At 41.7% G+C, this 19,691-nt stretch overlaps 1 protein-coding gene across 1 annotated transcript; it reads right to left on the bottom strand.

Moving 5' to 3' along the window:
• Positions 1-4: 4 nt before the first annotated feature.
• On the bottom strand, positions 5-17,754 carry ZWILCH (zwilch kinetochore protein). Its single transcript, XM_056866124.1, has 15 exons — positions 17,699-17,754; positions 16,891-17,087; positions 15,884-15,963; positions 14,521-14,691; positions 13,573-13,644; positions 10,385-10,478; positions 10,111-10,163; positions 9,445-9,541; positions 8,765-8,844; positions 6,515-6,671; positions 5,798-5,826; positions 5,173-5,309; positions 4,373-4,468; positions 4,160-4,278; positions 5-111 (listed from the first exon to the last, which is right to left on the bottom strand). Exons 2-15 carry the CDS (start codon positions 17,063-17,065, stop codon positions 5-7), a joined length of 1,467 nt encoding a protein of 488 aa, XP_056722102.1. The 5' UTR covers positions 17,066-17,087; positions 17,699-17,754.
• Between the last annotated feature and the right edge of the window lie 1,937 nt (positions 17,755-19,691).

Genomic DNA, 19,691 nt, shown 5'->3' with positions numbered 1-19,691 from the left:
AAGGTTAAGTGGAGCCTTTTTCTTCTATGAAATGCACCTGGCTGCACTCGGCCAGGGTGATAAAGGACATCCCCTTTGGGTCGTCGCTTAGTTCTGTGCTGTCCAGGAGACCTGCAAGACCAAAGGAAGTGATTGCAGCATCTGCTGTGAACTGTCATGAATGCAAGCGAAAGCAGCGATCTGAGTCTTCTTCCTGGCCACCGAAAGGAGGACATCTTACGGTGGGTGCCTCCCTCTCATTTGCTTCGGGAGGCAGCTTTCCCCGCCTCTGCTGGGAAGGGACACCTCCCAGCCCCTAGACAGAGGAGACAGTCCCACTGTCAGACAAATAACCTGAGAATTCACCAACACTGAAATCTCTTTCCCGGCTACAATGTCTGAGACAGGTGGGGAGGGAAATGCTCCTTCGTAAAATGGGGAATAAGACTTGTGTTCCACTGCCCCTGGGGACTGGCTAACAGAAGAGGTCCCGTTCTTGCTCCGGCTAGACTCTCTTAGAGTCATTCTCTGCCTTTCAAAAAAGCTGAACAATGTCTTAACTAAATGAAGATCTTCTCCCAGCCCGATTAAGAGTCCAATTAGAGAGAATGCTAGAGGGAAAAAACCCTCTGAGAATATATTGGAACTCTGCTACCTCAGAGGAGGAACCTGGGATCCCCTCCTCCATGTGGAAATCATTTCAGAAGCACCAGGCAGTCTGGCCTCCTGAAGCGGGTAGGAAGAGTCACCTGTTGAAGAACGCCCTCCTCCCATAGCCAAGGCAGCGCACGCACACAAAGAAAACACAGGTCAGAGTTTTACAGACTCAGAACCTCCACCCTCAGATGTTTGGAGGGAAACCTTTTTCAGCTTTGGAATTTCAACCTTCTCTTTGCCCGGTCCCTTTTCTGGACATTTTTGGAGCCAGGAGAAGACCCTGATTCCAATAGATTTTAATTGGTCTTCACTCCTGTTTGGTTGGGTTTCATTTGATGATTAATGACTAACTTGGTTTTATTTATGGCTGTTTCGTGAATGCAAATTTTAGGGTGAACTTGGTTCTATATCTGCTGTTTTGTTCTTATTGGTGCCTGTTTTTCTTTGAGTTTTATACCGTGTTGTATTTATATTCATTACATTTTCAAAACTGTACACCGTCTCAGATATTAGTGGAGAGGAAACGTTTTAAATGAACATTGGTTCAGAGGGTAGCCGGGTTGGTCTGCAGTAGAACAGTTAGATTCAGGTCTAGTAGCACCTTAGAGACCAATGAAATTTTGGGGGTGTGAGCTTTTGAGAATCAAAGCTCCGAATTATTTTCACCCCAAAAATCTCATTGGTCTCTAAGGGGCTTCTGGACTTGAATTTAAGTGAACAAATACTGTCGGGCCAGGGCAGCAGCTCCGTGGCCTGTTGAGGAGTTCCATATTGCAGGATGTCTGGTGGACTCTAGAGAGCTCTCAGCTTTCTGGCAGCCTCTAATTAAAGTCGCCAAATGCCATACAGCTGTATGGCACCCTGATTAACCAGCAAGACTCCATGCTAAAGCTTAACATAGCATTACGTTTCTTTAACTCATTTGTCCCAGCAAAGTGTGAGAGCCAGCATGGTGTAGTGGCTAAGAGCGACAGACTCTAATCTGGAGAACTGGGTTTGATTCCCAACTCCTCCACGAGTGACAGACTCTAATCTGGTGAACGAGATTAGATTCCCCACTCCTCCACATGCAGCCTGCTGGCTGACCTTGGGCTAGTCACAGCTTTCTCAGAACTCTCAGCCTCACCTACCTCACAAGGTGCCCGTTATGTATGGGGTGGGGGGGAAAGGGAAGGAGATTGTAAACCGCTTTGAGACTCCTTTCAGTAGAGAAAAGCAGGGTATAAAAACTCTTCTTCTATCTGAGACTACTGCCCCTCCCCCTCCCCCAGTGTTCAGTGGCATAAGAACTCTGAATGTAACCCTTATTTCATGGGGGGGGGAGGAGAACCATCCTTCTTTCTTCCTACAGCCCAGATCCTGAGGCAAGAAATATTCATCATCAGTGACCTCCCACACAGCCAAATCCTTTTTCCTTGTTGCTACACAAGTTCAAGTTCAAGGCTTTTTGTGTTAACAGGACAGTGGATATTTATACATGAGGGATTCTTCCTCTAGCTCAGTGGTTTCCAAAGTGGGCAGTACCATGCCCTGGGGGGCGGTGGGATCATCTAGGGGGGCACTAAGAGGCAAGAGGGCAGCAGGGAGTGCTATAGGTGGGGCCCTTCATCTGTGTTATTTACTAATTTACAATAGGTCAAGCTATGGCACCATGCTGGCAAATTTGGAGGAAACCATCCGATTTTTTTTCCAGCCTTTGAAGAACTGGTACCACTGGATCAAGTTCATCAGTTTTGTTGAATAAATTTCAACTAAAAAGTTTTAATTTGATTTTGAAAAGATGTGCAATTAATTGTTACTGTTTTTAAATGTTGTTGTTATTATCTTCTTTAGTGAGTCATGCAAACCCTTACTTTGAATAATGCTTTTTATACGATAGGGGGCGCTGGGGTTGAGTTGAGTGGAACCAAGGGGGCGGTGGCCCAAAACGTTTGGGAGCCACTGCGCTAGTTCCAGCCTCACAGAGAACTGATTACTGGAAAATAAGCAGCCTTCCTGTTCCAAAAGGCCACGTTAGAACAGGCGATTCCAGGACGGGCTATAGGGAAAGGAAGTGAAAGACAAATATTACTACACTGCACTTTACATTAAGGTGCTCTACAAAGTAAAATATGACAAGTCCCTGCTCTGAGGAATTAATGCCCAATTTCACCTAAGCAACACGGGGAAGGAGGTGGAAACAAAAATGTGTTCATTTACCTACCTATGCATGCTCCGGATTAATTTCAGCACAGAACTGGATCAAAAGGTTTGTAACCAAAGTTTCCTCAGAAAAGATAGGCTCTGAGAAAGGACTGGAAGGGAGGGAAGGGAGAGGCGGCATCGGACAGTTGTTCTAGGAGACAGCTCCAGATACACGGGGCAGCCTGGGCGAAAAGGTGGAGTTGCCCCAGATATCCTCTGGACAACCAAAAGTGGTGAAGCTTGAGGAGAAAAGGGATTTACTGGTATAAGAGATAAGGGAGGGTAACACCAAGGAAGGCAAGGCAGAGGAGTTTGTGCTGGATCCAGGAGCAGGGAGAAAGCCCATGTAGGGTCTGAAGGACGTCCAGTGCTTAGAACCACAGAAAAGGAGAATGATTTTGGCAACAGAGGACTGCAGAGAGGGCGAGGGACTGAAGGACAACAGCAGAAAACATTTCCTTTATCCCTTAGAAGCGCCTTGATCCATTGATCTTGAACAGCATAATTTAAAATCTAATGTTTGAGGGATATAAGGACTGAAATAAATCTTGCTACTGACAATGTAGCCTTTGGATCCTTGTCACTTAATAAAAAGGCATTATGTCAGACACAGAGGCATTAGATTTATATATTAAAAGGGGAGAGATATAACATGATCTAAGTTCCTCATAAAAGCGGCATTCCAAAAGGGCATGAGCTAATGAATCACTAGAGCCAGAAAAGCAAGGACAGGTCCTTTCTGGGTATGGTATATTCAAAATTCTGCCTTATATAACCATAGAGGGGTTAGCATTCAGTCTAGCTAAACAGAAGGCTCTAGAAAGACGAGGAGTTGTCAAATAATAAGTATAAGTGGGCAAACCGTGTGGTGGTGGCATTCCGAAAAACTGAGATGAACAAACACGGCGAGCACGAAAAGTAGTGCTGTACAGCAGAAAACCTAAGAAGAAGATTGCAGGAGTCAAGCCACGAGGTGAACCAGAGTTTTTGCTAAGGGGGTGGAGAGGAAGAGCAACATAATGTGGGAAGCAAAAGCAAAGAGTCAAAGATTAAGGTGAGGTTTTTTTGCTTGTTCTGCAGCATGGACCTATCAACAGATTTGGAGTGTGAGGAACAGAAGGTAGAGAAGATCAGCCTGGTGTTGATCTGGCCCATATTAACATCTTGGACAAGCTGAGTTAAGGAGAGGGAAGAAGCCTGAGGAAAAGGGCAGGTTGGTGACGGGCAGGGAGCTGTCAGCCAGAAGTCAGGAAGAAAAAAGATGTGTGAAAAAGTCATTAGCTGAGGAAAAAAAGGGAGAGAAGAAAGGACCGAGGGAGGTGGAAGCAGAGTTCCTCACCTATGCTGCTTGAGTTCATGTGTTCTGCTGGAGAGGTGGTGCTAAATTGCCAGGTGGTTTTCACTTCTTTCTGTCCTTGTCCACTGCTGATTTCTACTCTCCATATTTGGGGATAAGCACTGGAAGGATGATCAAGGAGAATATAATTGTAAAATGAAGTAATAGTTTGATACTTGGGATACTAGTGTGTTAAGTACTGAGGTTTAGAATTACTTTTGGCATAAGTTCTTTACACAAGACTGCTTCACTGGTAGCTCAAACATGTGCTTTTCACTCAGAGGATTTTCCTTGTAGTACTTTATACAGGACCTAAAAGAGAAAAAATTATGATCCATATCCTGTGAAAAGAGGAACAGGAAACATTTGCTATGATCCTCTACGCAACGACTCAAAACCAGACCACTGTTAAGAAGAACTGGTTTTAATATGCCGACTTTCTCTCCCTTTTAAGGAGAATCAAACCGGCTTACAATCTCCTTCCCTTCCTCTCCCCATAACAGACACACTGTGAGGTAGGTGGGGCTGAGAGAGTGACTAGCCCAAGGTCACCCAGCTGGCTTCATGTGTAGGAGTGGGGAAACAAATCCAGTTTACCAGATTAGTCTCCGCCGCTTATGTGGAGGAGTGGGGAATCAAACCTGGTTCTCCAGATCAGAGTCCACCGCTATTAACCACTACACAATGCAAGTTGAAGAAAAGCACAGCCGTTACTCAAACAGGTCTTTGCTTTGGGAAAAAGAGAAAATAATAATGCTATTTTAGAGCTAGAAAACTGCATGTTGAATGAATTCCTTCTCTGCAAAATTGGAAGACTGAAAAAAATTGCTAAGGCACGCAGAGAGGTGGCCAATAAACCCATCATTCTAGATGTCTTTATGAAGTTCTATTTCTTGCAAACATTACTCCAATTCAGTGAAGAGTCTCCTGTAGCTCCTTACACACTGTTTGACCTCTCAGAGAATCTGCTTCTTCTTGCCATTAAAAAAAAAAAAGATTTTCTGGTTTACAATTACTGTGTCAAGAAGACGAGGTTCAAATGATCAAGTTTAAGAAGATCCACACAGTTGTCCACTATTTCCAGCACGTGATGGAGTTTCTGAATACGATGAACTTGCTCCTGCAGATCTACTGAAGTGGAGATGAAATAATCCTGTGGGGGGGAGGGGACGACGACAGAGAAAGATGTCAAAGAACAAAAATGAACTGCCCTTAAAAAAAAAAAAAAGTCAGACCTTGTTTAGAGAAGCTTTGTTAAACACGAATGTCATCTGAATGACAACACTCCCTTAAAGCCTTTTCTCCCAAAACAGAGAAGAAAAAGAAGAGTTGGTTTTTATATGCTGACTTTCTCTACCACTTAAGGAAGAATCAAACTGGCTTACAATTGCCTGTGAGGTAGGTGAGGCTGAGAGCTGTGGCTAGCCCAAGGTCACCCAGCTGGCTTCGTGTGTAGGAGTGGGGAAACAAAATCCAGTTCACCGGATTAGCCTCCGCCGCTCATGTGGAAAAGTGGGAAATCAAACCCAGTTCTCCAGATCAGAGTCCACCGCTCCAAACCACTGCTCTTAACCACTACACCACGCTGGCTACACCAGTGCTACTTATAGCATTTGGAAGGAAACAAATGAAGCATCTTACCAGATGAGAATGCACGGCAAGTTCCTTGCCTAAGAAAGAAAACATAACTAATTTGCACGGTAGCACTTAGCGTCAATGTGAACCGTGTTATGAAAAGTTGCTGTTGAGATGTCACAAACCCTTTTTTGTTCCCTCAGCTGCAGTGCTCTCCTGCTCCCCCCCCCTCCTTCTGCCCTCACTCATAGGACACATCTGAAGACTCTATGGATTTATTTAATTTGTTAATTCATTTATATCCCACCTTTCTCCCCAATGAGGACCCAAAACAGTTCACATCATTCTCCTCTAGATTGAAGCTAAGCTGCGGCAGCCATTTTGTGGATGTGCCCACCATGATGTGTCAGAATTCCAGAGGTGCCTGCAGGATCAAAAAAGGTTGGGGACCCCTACCCAAGCTTCTTGTCAATCTGCCATAACGCGGCTTTAGTTTCTGTTTTGTGGAAGTGGGATGCAAAGAAGCCTTTAAAATGAGCACCACTTGGCAACCTCAGCTGAGAAAATCTGCCCAGAAAAATCTGTTAATTTACGTATACAGGGAATACTTATGGGGAGAGTTTAGTATGTAAGCCTGACTTAAGAGTGTTTTGCTAGTCAGATGTTTAACGTGAGCTTGATGATATACCTAAAATCTGCTCTCAAATGGAAAGAGATAAAGAAACCGAATGCTTGGAAAAGCCACCAATATATGTGATTGTTGTTCCAAAACATAAGACTTACCTATAAAATAGCTGAGATAATCTCTTTTCATTTTATCCACACCAATCTCTAGAAGCATTTGAACTGGAGCCTCACCACTAAGAGAAACCGTCTCCATGCTTCCATGGTGAGACTGTTTAATCAGTTTGCTCAGTAAGCTATTACTTTCTTTATGAACCTACAGAAAGATAATAACACAATTACAACACCAGAGGAATCTTGTACTAATCAGATGCTTCACAATATTAAAAGAAAAAGGTCTGGTCTTATTACATAACTAAAACACATGGTGAATAAAAATATTAAAAGATATTCCTTAAGGTTATATTTTTAAAATAACAAATATATTAAGCTATTTATGATTAATATTTGCTTATACTGTCAAGCCCTCACCAGGTTCAGCTGATTGTTTAAATTATTTGATTTGTACCCTGCCGTTTCCCGGCATAAGCCAAGCTCAGGGTGGCTAACAACAGCATAGGTTTACATAATCTATCAACACAATAAAACATGCATACATGTATATATGTATATACAGGCACACCTCATTTTATTGGGCTTCACTTTATTGTTCTTCACAGATACTGCGTTTTTGAACAAGTCTCTCGGCGCCATTTTTCCGACAGCATGTGCTCACTTCATGTCTCTGTGCCACATTTTGGTAATCCTTGCAATATTTCAAACTTTTTCATTATTATTACAGCACATTGTTTTATTTAGACATAATGCTATAGCACACTTAATAGACTACAGTATTGTGTAAACGTAACTTTTATATGCACTGGGAAACAAAAAAAAATGTGACTTGCTTTATTGCGGTGGAACTAAACCCACAGTATCTCCAAGGTATGATTGTACATAAAAATCTTTAAAACCTAGCTAATTTAAAATGAGTAGAGAGCCCCTTGGCGCAGAGTGGTAAGCTGCAGTACGCAGTCCAAGCTCATGACCCGAGTTTGATCCCAATGGATGTTGGTTTCAGATAGCCGGCTCAAGGTTGACTCAGCCTTCCATCCTTCCGAGGTCGGTAAAATGAGTACCCAGCTTGCTGGGGGTAAAGGGAAGACGACTGGGTAAGGCACTGGCAAACCACCCCGTAAACAAAGTCTGCCTAGGAAACGTAGGGATGTGACGTCACCCCATGGGTCAGGAATGACGTGGAGCTTGCACAGGGGACCTTTACCTTTTAATTTAAAACGAAGAGCCCTGTGGCACAAAGTGGTAAGCTGCAGTACTGCAGTCAAAAGCTCTGCACACGACCTGAGTTCAATCCCGACGGAAGTCGGTTTCAGGTAGCCGGCTCAAGGTTGACTCAGCCTTTCATCCTTCTGAGGCTGGTAAAATGAGCACCCAGCTTGCTGGGGGTAAAGTGTAGGCAAGTGGGGAAGGCACTGGCAAACCACCCCGTAAAACACAGTCTGCCTAGTAAATGTCAGAATGTGATGTCACCCCATAGGTCAGGAATGACCTGGTGCTTACACAGGGAGCTACCTTTTTACCTAATTAAACATGACGCCCAAATATCAATTCCCTCTTGTATACAGTTCAACTTAATCTAAACGGAGGGAATCATCACTAACATGGGTGGAAGTCAGCCCCAGGGAGTGCAAATGTATATCCTTTCTTAGCTCCATTCTGCACCAGTCAGACTTCACAAGCGTAAGGGAGGCTCAACATTAACATGCCCATTGCTGGAAGGGAAGCAGGCAGCAGCCCAGGTCAGTCTCCATATTCCCTCTTCAATCAACCCCAGTTCACGACTGCTGGGACAGTTCCCGGAGCTGCACTGATAACCTTGAAGAGCCCTACAAATATAATTAATCCATTCTGAAGTCTGAATCACACAAAGGCTGAACATCTGTGGATACGCTGAAGTAGAACTCAGTGAGATTTCCTTAGAACCCCAGCAACGCCTTCTATCAGCTCCGTCTAGACATTAGAAAGAATTTTCTAACAGTTAGAACAGGCTTCCTCAGGAGGTGGTAAGTGCTCCTTCCCTGGATGTTTTTAAGAAGCAATCTGTCAGCAATGCTGATTCTATGACCTTACGCAGATGATGAGAGGGCGGGCATCTTGGCCATCTTCTGGGCATGAAGCAGGGGCCACTGGGTGTGTGGAGGGGGGGCGGGGGGGAGGTAATTGTGAATTTCCTGCATTGTGCAGGGGGTTGGCATAGATGACCCTGGTGGTCCCTTCCAACTCTATGATTCTGTGATTTGCCAACTCTCTTGTTACCTAGATGCAGCCCTTCTGGCCAGAGTTCATACATACCCATGCCTGCAATTCACCACATTGGAAGGATTTCATTATCAACCTGAAACACTTCACCAATTCCTCACAGGATGTGACACCTTTGGGGGGAGAAAGTTAGCCATGTCACTGAATACTTTAGCAGATTATAAGAAATTCAGAAACAATTTAAGATGAAGAATTTCAGAAGAAATGGGTGTTTTACTTTGACTACACAAAGTAGAAATCATAATTCAGTAAAGAAGAGTGGAGGCATATTAGTGCATAACAGAATAGTAATATAAAGGCAGTAGTTGTATTGTATATATGAAATAGTCTAGTCTGGAGCAGTAGAATAAAAGTGAAGCACAGAACGGGAAATATGAATTGTATTACATATTGTATCGATAGATAACTTGAAGAGCAGTGGAAATATTGACAAAGGATTAAGAAAGATCATGAATTAAACAAATTTCCAGTATGATATGAAAGATTAGTTCAAAACGAATTCCCTGGAAGATTGATTATTCTGTTTGTATGTGAATAAATGAGTATGTTATATGTGTTTTCTTTTTGAAAATTTCTAATAAAAATACTTTAAAAAAAAGAAATAATTTAAGATGACACTGCACAAACCAGCTAGTGTTCCCGTTATAGGTTGCAAATCTTAAAATAAAGACATCTGAATGTGTACAATAAAAAAACAAAAACAGAACACATACTTTTCCATAGCTTGCACCACAGCTGCTCAACAAAATCCAGATCTTCTCTGCTACTAAAAACTGTTTTCATGGAACCATAAACTGTAGCAGTGTTGTTCTGGAGATTGAGAAGAGGAGAAAATGATTTCAAAATAAGATAGAATGTAATGCTAAGGATGTACGTCTAAACGTGGCACGTTTCTAGATTTAGATAAGCACAGGAGCAGCCGGTGCTGGTTAGCCGGAGATACTAATACAAACACATTAGCATCGGTCTGATGTTCCGGGGCTGCGCTCTTCAAGACCTTGATGCCATTACAGGAATATTTTCTAGTCCTACAAACACTTACTGCAGCAGACCTTTTCCCCTCTAACAGGCACCCAACATTAAAGGTAAGAGAACACATTAACAGATCACCTTTTGTAAAGACTACTGCAGTAGAAAACAGCAAGTGTCTAGTAGCACCTTAAAGGCTAACAAAAGTTCTGGCAGGGTACAAGCTTTCGTGAGCTGCGGCTCATGAAAGCTCATAACCTGCCAGAAATTTAGTTAGCCTTTAAGGTGCTACTGGACTCTTGCTGTTTTCTACTGCTATTGACAAACACAGCTACCCATCGTGATCTATCTCCATTTAAAGACTACAAGGTTGAAATGCAGTGAAGGGCTGGTTTTACAGCCCTGCATACCTCAATCTCATAATTGTCTGGTGTATTCAATCCATCTGTTCCATCCTTTAGACCTGAAAGGGGAGACAGGATGACAGCACAACACTATGGCAAGGCATGTAGCAGAAAAGTACCCATGCAACGAGAATGATTTTGCCACACTTCAGAACTTCAGTCAGAATGGACTTTTACTGAACCCAACCATCAGGGTTGGGAAAAACTCCATGGTTATTAAAGCCTTGAGTGGCAAATCCATTCAGAACACTACTGCTTCGAATTATTAAACCAAAATTACCTTTCAAAAGGTTCTGGACCAGTTCAATAGCTGGCTTTCCTCCTGAAGGCTTATTCCACTCTGTCGTGCCAGTCTTCAAGCCCTTGGCCAAGCCCTACCAAGCACCACAAAAGAGAAAAAGCAAAGCCCCAAGCCATTTGTCAGCTACTTTCCAATATGTTGTGCTGTTTACGCACAGGTTTAGTTTTATAATTTCAGAAAAACCAGTTATATCTTTTAGACTAACTGAATATATTTTTTAGTGTAGAGCACAAGTATTACAGACTTTAGAAGCTAGGGGAACAGTGAGCTGCACATTAGGCAAAACAGTCAGGAGATGTTCTGCAAGGACTTTTATTGCTTTTACTAACAACATAAGAACATAAGAAAAGCCCTGCTGGATCAGACCCAGGCCCATCAAGTCCAGCAGTCTGTTCACACAGTGGCCAACCAGGTGCCTCTAGGAAGCTCCCAAACAAGATAACTGCAGCAGCACCATCCTGCCTGTGTTCCACAGCACCTCATAGAATAGGCATGCACCTCTGATCCTGGAGAGAATAGGTACGCATCATGACTAGTATCCATTTTAACTAGTAGCCATGAATACCCCTTTCCTCCATGAACATGTCCACTCCTGAAGGGAAAACACACACACAATTGTATCTTGATCATTGAGAGAACCAGCTCTACCCTCTGAGTGGAGCTCCCAGGTTTTATTAAGGAAGACACAAAATGAATAGCGAGGTTGATCATTACTTTAGACAATGGAATTTTAGGCAATGCATACCACGATTAATAATTAACAAGATCAAGGAATGGAAAAGACAATACACATTCTATCTTGGAGTCAGTAAACATTGGCTGTCTGTTACATAGGATAAGTGGATTACTCGAAGCTAAATCCCTTTAAGGTTGCTCCACGGAGGTCATTAGGTCACTATACAGTCAGTAGACTTTGGACAGTATATATCCAGAGATGAGACCCAGAAATCGTTATGATAATATTATATGCACTGAGGGTGTGCCCTGCCAAAGCAATAAAACCATAAGAACTGCTACATCTCATCTTTTCTTTTTTATATTAAAAAGCAAATTATATGCATATGTAAGATGGTCTCTGGCTAAGTATAGGACCTTTGGAGCAGGGAAAAATAGCTGCTTGCCTTGCTGAAATGAAGTAGGGATTCATTGTAGAACATAACTGGTTACTTAGAGAATTAAGAAACAAAGGTCATACATATTAAAGCAACACATATTTTGTACTGATTCACAGCCAGATGATGTTTAAGGAGTCCAAAAATGGTTGAATGAAATTCTTGCTGTTCATCATTTAACGCAGCAAGAGCAATAGAGGTTACATTAAGTGTTTTTGCTAAAGAACATGCAATGGCTGAGATTTGATGATGATTATAAACAGCTAAACAGTACACCTGCCAATGAGGTGGCTGACCAGAGCAACATATTCTAATATTTGTGATTCCCGTTTTGACTTTTGAATGCTAAGACAACATTGTACTGCTGACATTTGGGCAGGAACATAATTAAAAGTTTCACTGTCCACATGTAGAAAACCTATTCAGATGGCAATGAAATATAGGCATAGTTTGATACATACAAGATACATTTTGAGGTTTAGAATAGTTAAGCAATTAAAAAAGGGGGATATATAAAGATCAAACATCTGCAAGGAGCTTATAAGTAGGTGTTCTCTAAATAGCTTAGAATAGAATATTGAATATCAAACTCATTTAGAAATTTACAGAATGTTTATATACAGTAATACAAATAAGCAAAAATGTGATACATTAAATACATTCTATACATTAGATATATTAGCTAAATGTTCCCAGATATTAAATTGTAGGTGATCAGCAAAACTGACAGCTTGAACTCTTTGACTTATTATTATTAACCTAATACACAAAATTGTCATTGAACTAGCACTGAGCTGAGCAAAAATTCTCAAAATTAACATTTAAATGATTAAGAGCAAATACAATTATATTCAGTTATGATTTATCCACTTCTGATGTGAAGATCCACACACTCCCCTCTTAAAGCCTTCCAAGATTATACATGAGGAAAGACAGTGTTGCTCTTATAGTGTGATAAAAACTGCAATCCGTATTTTGGCCTCATTCAATGCAGTCACATTTCTGAAATAAATTCAGCCACCTTGCATTTTTTAATGTCCATTCAATACACCTGCCTCTTGGCTCTAGATTAAATAACCAACAGTTCCATCCTCCTGTATTGTCCCAAGTTCTTATTTCAATCTTACTGTATGCTGACAGCACATTGTTACTTTTTAGAACCCCAGTGGGTCTACACCAACGTCTGAGCTCTTTCCCAGAGTATTGGTGTTCTGAGGGTCTGACTATTAATTATAACAAATCCAAAGTGATGAAGTTCTCTAGGTCCTCACATCAACAGAAATATCTTTGGCATGTTAATGGTAATTTCATTGAACAGGTTACCCAGCCTAAATATCCTGGGATCTATTTTCAGTCTAATATGCTCTGGACAAGCCATATTAGAAATGTACAAACCAAAGTGCTTACTGTTTTGAAGGCAATAATCTGTTTCTTTGTTGCTGTTGTTTTAGCTCTAAAGGTGGTCAATACATTCCAGCCACTATTAATGTATTTAACAATCAAGTAGGATCACAATTCCTGTATGGACCCCCCCTCCCCTTGTGGGTTGAAACCTGTGGAGAATCGATTGATTCCCTTATGAATTAATTTATCCGTAAAATTAATGGTGCTCCTAACTGCATTGCAGAAGTTTCTCTGCACGAAGAATTGGGCCTTAGATCCCCTGAACCTCAGTTTTGAGCCGCAGTTTTTAGATTCCAGGTTAAGATTTCATTCTCCACGGAGTCAAATGGATACTTAATCTACTGCAAGCCAATTCTTACAAAAGCTTGTGGAGCAAATTGGTTGAAAGTTGCATCCAGATTCTAAGAATCTCTCTTTATGACTTAAAAGATCATGGGCCACCAGCAGCTTTCTTTTATCTTGAGCTGCTTGCAAAAATTGGATTTTTGAAGCACTATCACAAGAGCATGTAGAGTATGTTCACCTTTATAGCTAGGTTTAATGCTGCCAGTTTCTTCCAATGTACTTTGATTTCCTGATAGTCCCACGTTACAGGACAGCTGATTAAAACATACACACATCTTAGCTGCTGTGTGGGCAATAAATACTTACAAGAAGGAACTGCAGTTCTTTGCTGACCTCATACACAGAACTCAAAGGGCCTCCACAAGCCATCTGAAACTTCTGAAAGTTCCAAATATAAAAGACCCATTACTCAGGTGAAAGAAAAAAACTACTACAGCCCGACGGAGGCTAATAACTAAGTTTACCAATTAATACCCCCTGTAGTTAAATAATCATTAAATATATTTAAATATATATTTAAATATTTAAAAAACCTGTGCTATAAATTTATCAATATAAATTACTTTACTCTTTAAGATGCCAAAATTGAAATACAGTACATATGATACACTGTAAACAGAGAAGAGCAATTATATCTATCAATCTGCTTCCACTTCCAAAAGTCAAAGAAAGGTTTCCATTAATTTGAAAAAATTTGTGTCTGTTGCCTTCTTTCTCTCAGAAGCATTAACTTGCTTAGTTTCATTAACCTTTCTACCTGACAGACTGTTTATCCAAGCTTAAATACAAGTTCTTAACATTTTGCCATGATCATTTTGGCAGCAGTAAAAAGATGCAGAACTATATTCCTTTAACGATTCCATATTTTATTCAGTAGGAAAAAAAAGCAAGAGTCCAGTAACACCTTAAAGACTAACAAAATTTTATTCAGGCTGTTTTGGTTACCTTAGCTAGCAGCCATTTACAGACCAATCATCCTCCTTGAACCTGTCTAATCCCCTTTTAAAGTTGCATTTAGTGGCAGCCATCGCTGCCCGCACTTGTATTTGTACATAATTATATTAAGCTTGCTGTCTAAAACCATTTCATGAACAATGTGTAGCAGGGAAATTGGTCTATACAAACCGGGGTCTTTAAAAGGGCCTTTTTCTGTTTTAGGGATAAGAGACATCCTTGCCTTATTCCAGAATTAAGAGCATTTGCAATACTCCATTTCTGTAACAATACTGAAATGGCAAAGATCATTTTTCCTACCAGCGTAGCACTGCAAGTGGGTGGAGGTATCTGTAGAGTCTCCGTCACTGTGTTCCAAGAAAAGTCAGCATATATATTTCTCTCTGGTGGAGCGAAGGTGTCCTCCAGGGAGAGGGAGTCCAACAGGGTGGCTTCAAGGAACTTGTAAGAGGCAAAGACCTTCGTAGTCAGCTAGAATTAACAAAGGATCATTTCAGGAGGCGACTTTTATGCTGGATAAAGTTTTTCCCTACACTGATTATTTTATCTAAAACAATTATTAGCCACCTTGGGCCAGCGTGGTATAGTGGTTTGGAGCGGTGGACTCTAATCTGGAGAACTGGGTTTGATTCCCCACTCCTCCACATGAGTGGCGGAGGCTAATCTGGTGAACTGGATTTGTTTCCCCACTCCTACACATGAAGCCAGCTGGGTGACCTTGGGCTAGTCACTCTTTCTCAGCCTCACCTACCCCACAGGGTGTCTGTTGTGGGGAGGGGAAGGTGCTTGTAAGCCGGTTTGATTCTCCCTTAAGTGGCAGAGAAAGTTGGCATATAAAAACTAACTCTTCTTCTTTTCTCTTTTGTGCAACTCAATGTGACTTAGAATATAAACAAAACATTGTTAAAATAAAAAAACACAATAAAAACAACAATTTAAAAAACTCCAATTAGGGCCCTCAATAAAAACTACATCAATCAAACGCAGTCCTAAATAAAACCGTCTTCAACCACCTCCTGAGGATCAAAGAGGGGGGTCAGGCGAACCTCTCTGGGGAGGTTGTTCCATAACCGATTGCCCTCTTGCCTTAAACAGATATGGCTGAATGGGCGGTTTGTGCCCGCACCCCCCCCCCCGAAAATTCCATCATCTCAGGCCAACTGCATTATTTTTTCTTACTAACAATCTTTGTTGGTAGATTCAAATGTTCTTTAATCTTGTAACTTGTTTACAGTGGACAGTTTTTTATATCATACTCGTAATCCGCGTTGAGTCCCAGTAAAAACGGGAGTCTATGAATAGAAAACAAACTGCAGTTCCCACCAGTTCCCTGTAACACAACAAATAATTCCCAAAGAGCAGCTATCCAGAAAGATATAAAATCCTAATATCAACGCCCTAAAATACTTCAATCATTCCACAATTTAAAATGTATCTGGGCAATGCAATTATTGCAAACCAGACCCAGATTAACAGTACGATCCTAAGCAGAGTTAGGATCTAAATTCACTGCTATCAATGAGCTTAGAAGGGTGTAACTCTGCTTAGGACTGCACTGTTGGACACTAGCATCAATTTTAAAAGCCTGGGGCAACAAGGCACTTGGGATTTCTCCAGCCACATATTCATTTATAGGTGAACAAAACACAAAAGAAAAACGTACCCCAAAACAGCGATGTCTTCTTCTGTGGTTCTCTTTTAATTCTTCCAAATTTGTATAACAATTTTTATTTGACAATGGACCTAGGAAAGGTATAACATGGAATTTAGCAGGGGAGATCTAGTTAGCACAAAGTGGGCCTTTCTCTCAGGCTTTGCTTATGGGACAGCTCTGACCCCCTTGTGATAAGATTCTAGTACGAATATATCCCATAATGCCATTCTCACCAGTGAAACAGCAACAAAGAGCTCAGATACCATGGTTTTTAGTGGTTAACATGAGCAGCAGCTAATATAATGCAAACCAATAATACAGGAAATATTTGATGTAATAAAAAAGTTCATCTTTCACATTGTTAAGATTATTTAGCTATATTCCCAGGTTCAGTCAGTTGAATTAAAATTACTGTTCCTTGGATTATTAACCATCTTCTCTGAGAGATTTTGAAAGACATCTTTGGTTCTAATCAGAACAATAACTGTCACGTGTGCTGTCACGTTGCTACTGACTCATGGTGACCCCAGGATCAAGGGGTTTTTAAGGCAAGAGATGACCAGAGGTGGTTTGTCATTGCCTTTCTTTGCATAGCAACCCGGGACTTCTTTGGTGGTCTCCCATCCATGTACTAACCAGGACCTACCCTGCTTAGCTTCCAAGCTCTGATGAGACTGGGCTAGCCTGGGCCATCCAGGTCAAGGCAAGAGACATTCAGAGGTGGTTTGCCATTGGCTGTCTCTGCGTGGAAACCCAGGACTTCCTTGGTGGTCTCCCATCCAAGTACTAACCATGGCTGACACTGTTTCGCCCCAGGCTCTGATGAGATCAGGTTTGACTGGGCTGTTCAGGCTGCTGTCTTTGGTTTTACAAAGTCTAAAAATCAATCCCTTTGCTTATGAAGAGCACATCCTACATTTAAAACAATGGTGTTTAGACTTGCATTTTCTTCCCTGCCCTTATTCAAATCTGAGAAGGAAATTGCTGGAAAGCACTGCTACCAGAGAACTCCTTACCACTGCTGGTAACTGTATGAAGAGTGATCCCAGTAAGGTTATTTCCAGTGGAGAGAGGCTCAGCTCCTAGCCAGATAGTTTGTTGGGGGTCTGTCCGATCACACCGCACCCACAGTGGAGGAAAAGCCACTGGATTGCTTATTTTTAAATCGGTCATGTTCGGATTTTGTGACATGGTGAAGAATGAAATGAGCTGCCTAGGAGGGGGGGAAAGGTAATTACATGAGACTGGATAAGTAATGGTTAAAGTTCAATTTACTGGGTCTACTAGTGAAATCGTTCCATCTCATAACATAGTCCCGTGCCACTTGTGCCGTCCCTGGTAGGATTTTTCCGGCATGACTGCTCACGCTGGTGTCCAGGGGGGCATTTTCGGGGGCAGAGCTGCCTTTAGGCAGCTTCCAAAGCCCTTTTGCCCCGAGAATGTGCCATTTCGAAGGTGTCCAGTTATGCCTGCAAAATAGTTGGTGTAGCTCCGTGAAACTCAATGGGAGAGTTTCACGGGTTTTTTTAAAGTCCATTTTTAATTATTTACAGCCCGGGAAGCCTCTCAGGAGGTGGCACGGCTGCACTGTCCCTGGCCATCCCGGATTGGGCTGCCCATTAATGTAGAGCCCTTTCAGAGAATCGATAGCCAATCGCTTCTATACGAAGATGTGCTTTCACTGTCTGATGGAAATGCATGCCCACAAAATTCCCCCCCCTTTTTTTTTTCTAAATTCAAGTGATTGGTTATAGAAGCAGAAATTAGCACCAGAGACACAGTCTTATTAACCAGCAGAAGATTTGAATGAGGAGTCACACACACCTTGCTTTTGAAACAGGTAAACCATGTGGTGCAGGACACTCTTTTGAAGAAACCTCAGAGATACATGTGCCATCAGTCTGTTGCTCTTCTGATTGCTCAGTCTTTTCACATGGTATCTGTATGAGCAGGCAACAGCGTTGTAGAGATGACTATTCCCAGAAAGGAAAGCACAACACTTTGAAACAAGGATACCCCTCTTACCACTTTCTCCAAAACAATAATCACCCCGGTTCTGTTCCAGAGGTTCTCGATGGGGCTTGCGCATGCTTCGTCAATCACACAGCCTTGTACATCAGTCTGGCAAAAGAAACAGCTTCATGTTTGTACTGCAGCTTTTTGGAGGGCGTTCAAATGTTTAAGGCAACAAGGTAATGCAGCGCACCAGCACATGAAGTAAGCCTACACCGAGGGAAACCAACAATCTGGCTCTACTGTACTGTACCATCACCTCTGACTGGCAGCTGACAACCAGAACCTCAGCCATAGTCCCCCACCCCCACCTCTGCCCATTTAGCGATGAGGTTTATCAGGGAGGAGCTCAACTACTGAGCTACGTAGTAGCATTAAGTCACAGCACACGTATACCTTCAAACTGGATGGTCAACTTTAAAACAGACTCCAACATCAAGAGACGACGGCCTTTAATGCATGGGTTATATCTCCCTGCTTGGACCTGGCTTCATTGCACATTAATGTAACCCGATTTGGGGGAAACTGTACGCATTGGCTGGAATGATCAGGGATGAAACTGTGCTAATCGAACCATGTATACAGAAAAGCAGTCTCCCAAGCTCAAATCAAGTCCCACCCCTTTAAATGTTGCTCTGTAATTGGCTTACTTCACATTGCTCCCCATGAGAGAAGATTTCCTTCCCCCCAAACCCAACTGCCAAAATAAAAAAGCATTTTAAGAACAAAAAACAGAGCAATCTGAAAGGGGGTGGGGGAGAAATTCAAGCCTCATTTTTAAAAAGCCTTTCTTTTGCTCAGAAAGAGCTCCAAGGTAGCAGGAAGCTCTTGAATCCCTGCCTCTTTACACATTGCTTTGTGATTGGCTGTGAGAGAAGCCAATCTTTTGTGTTTCCCCGTTTAGTCATCTGCACGCTGCTTTGAGCAGCGCTGAGCTCAGGCGAGAGGAAAAAGTCAGATTAACAGAGGAACGGGAAGACCCGGGTTGGTTTTGCGTCGAAACAGCGTCGAGCTACCAAGGAATGGGATATCGTGCATACTGAAAAGTTAGATCCTAGCTGAAACAGGGAATAAAGGAGGTTACAGCAACCATGTATAAATGACCGATATGTTCATACAGTTCTTTACTAACAAAAGATGGTATCTTTAAGGGAAACAGCCACCAAGGCCATATCAAACAGCTTGAAATAAGACTATCAACCATTCAGACTCTTCCTTTGAGAAACAGTGCAATCCCATGCAGTTACTCAAGTCTAAACCCATTAAAATAAATGGGCTTAGACTAGAGTAACTCTCTTTAGGATTGCACTGAAAATCCTCTTTTCTAGTAATTATGTCCCAGTTCATGACAATAACTGGTGACTATAGCTTACAGCTGTAAATTTCAGAGCAGAGAGTGAATTTTTTTATTAGCTAATTTCCAATTGATTGGAGACTTATTTCTGGAATCCAGAAGAACTGCATTTTTAAAAACCCACTGATGAAATTAACTACTATTATCTTTTCTCTTTCCCATTTTAAAATATCCACTAAGAAGTTTAAAAAAGCCATTACTGACATAGCAACTAGCCTTTTCCCCAAATTACATAATTTTTATAAAACAAACATTCCTTTGGAGAAAGTATACCTCAAAGGTAAGTGGACTTTCGCTGGTATTTTTCTTCCCTTCTTTGTACACTCTGAAACATAACAAACCATTTATTATCACTAACTGCCTTTTCCCTCTTAAACAGCCAAACATAAATATTTACAATCTGATCACAAATATTTCTGGTCAAATTTTTGAGAAAAGAATGGTGCTACA

Source organism: Euleptes europaea, chromosome 20, assembly GCF_029931775.1.
Source record: "Euleptes europaea isolate rEulEur1 chromosome 20, rEulEur1.hap1, whole genome shotgun sequence".
Taxonomy (NCBI): domain Eukaryota; kingdom Metazoa; phylum Chordata; class Lepidosauria; order Squamata; family Sphaerodactylidae; genus Euleptes; species Euleptes europaea.
This window is presented reverse-complemented; position numbering and strand designations above follow the sequence as displayed.

Bases quoted from the DNA above. Each gene is read 5' to 3' on its own strand.
- ZWILCH (XM_056866124.1), bottom strand. From the start codon at position 17,065: ATGTCACAAAATCCGAACATGACCGATTTAAAAATAAGCAATCCAGTG. The intron at 14,692-15,883 runs GTACGTTTTTCT...TGTTAATTCTAG, and splicing joins GAAGACATCGCTGTTTTGGG to CTGACTACGAAGGTCTTTGC. The intron at 5,827-6,514 runs GTAAGTCTTATG...TTTCTTTCTTAG, and splicing joins TTATCTCAGCTATTTTATAG to GCAAGGAACTTGCCGTGCAT.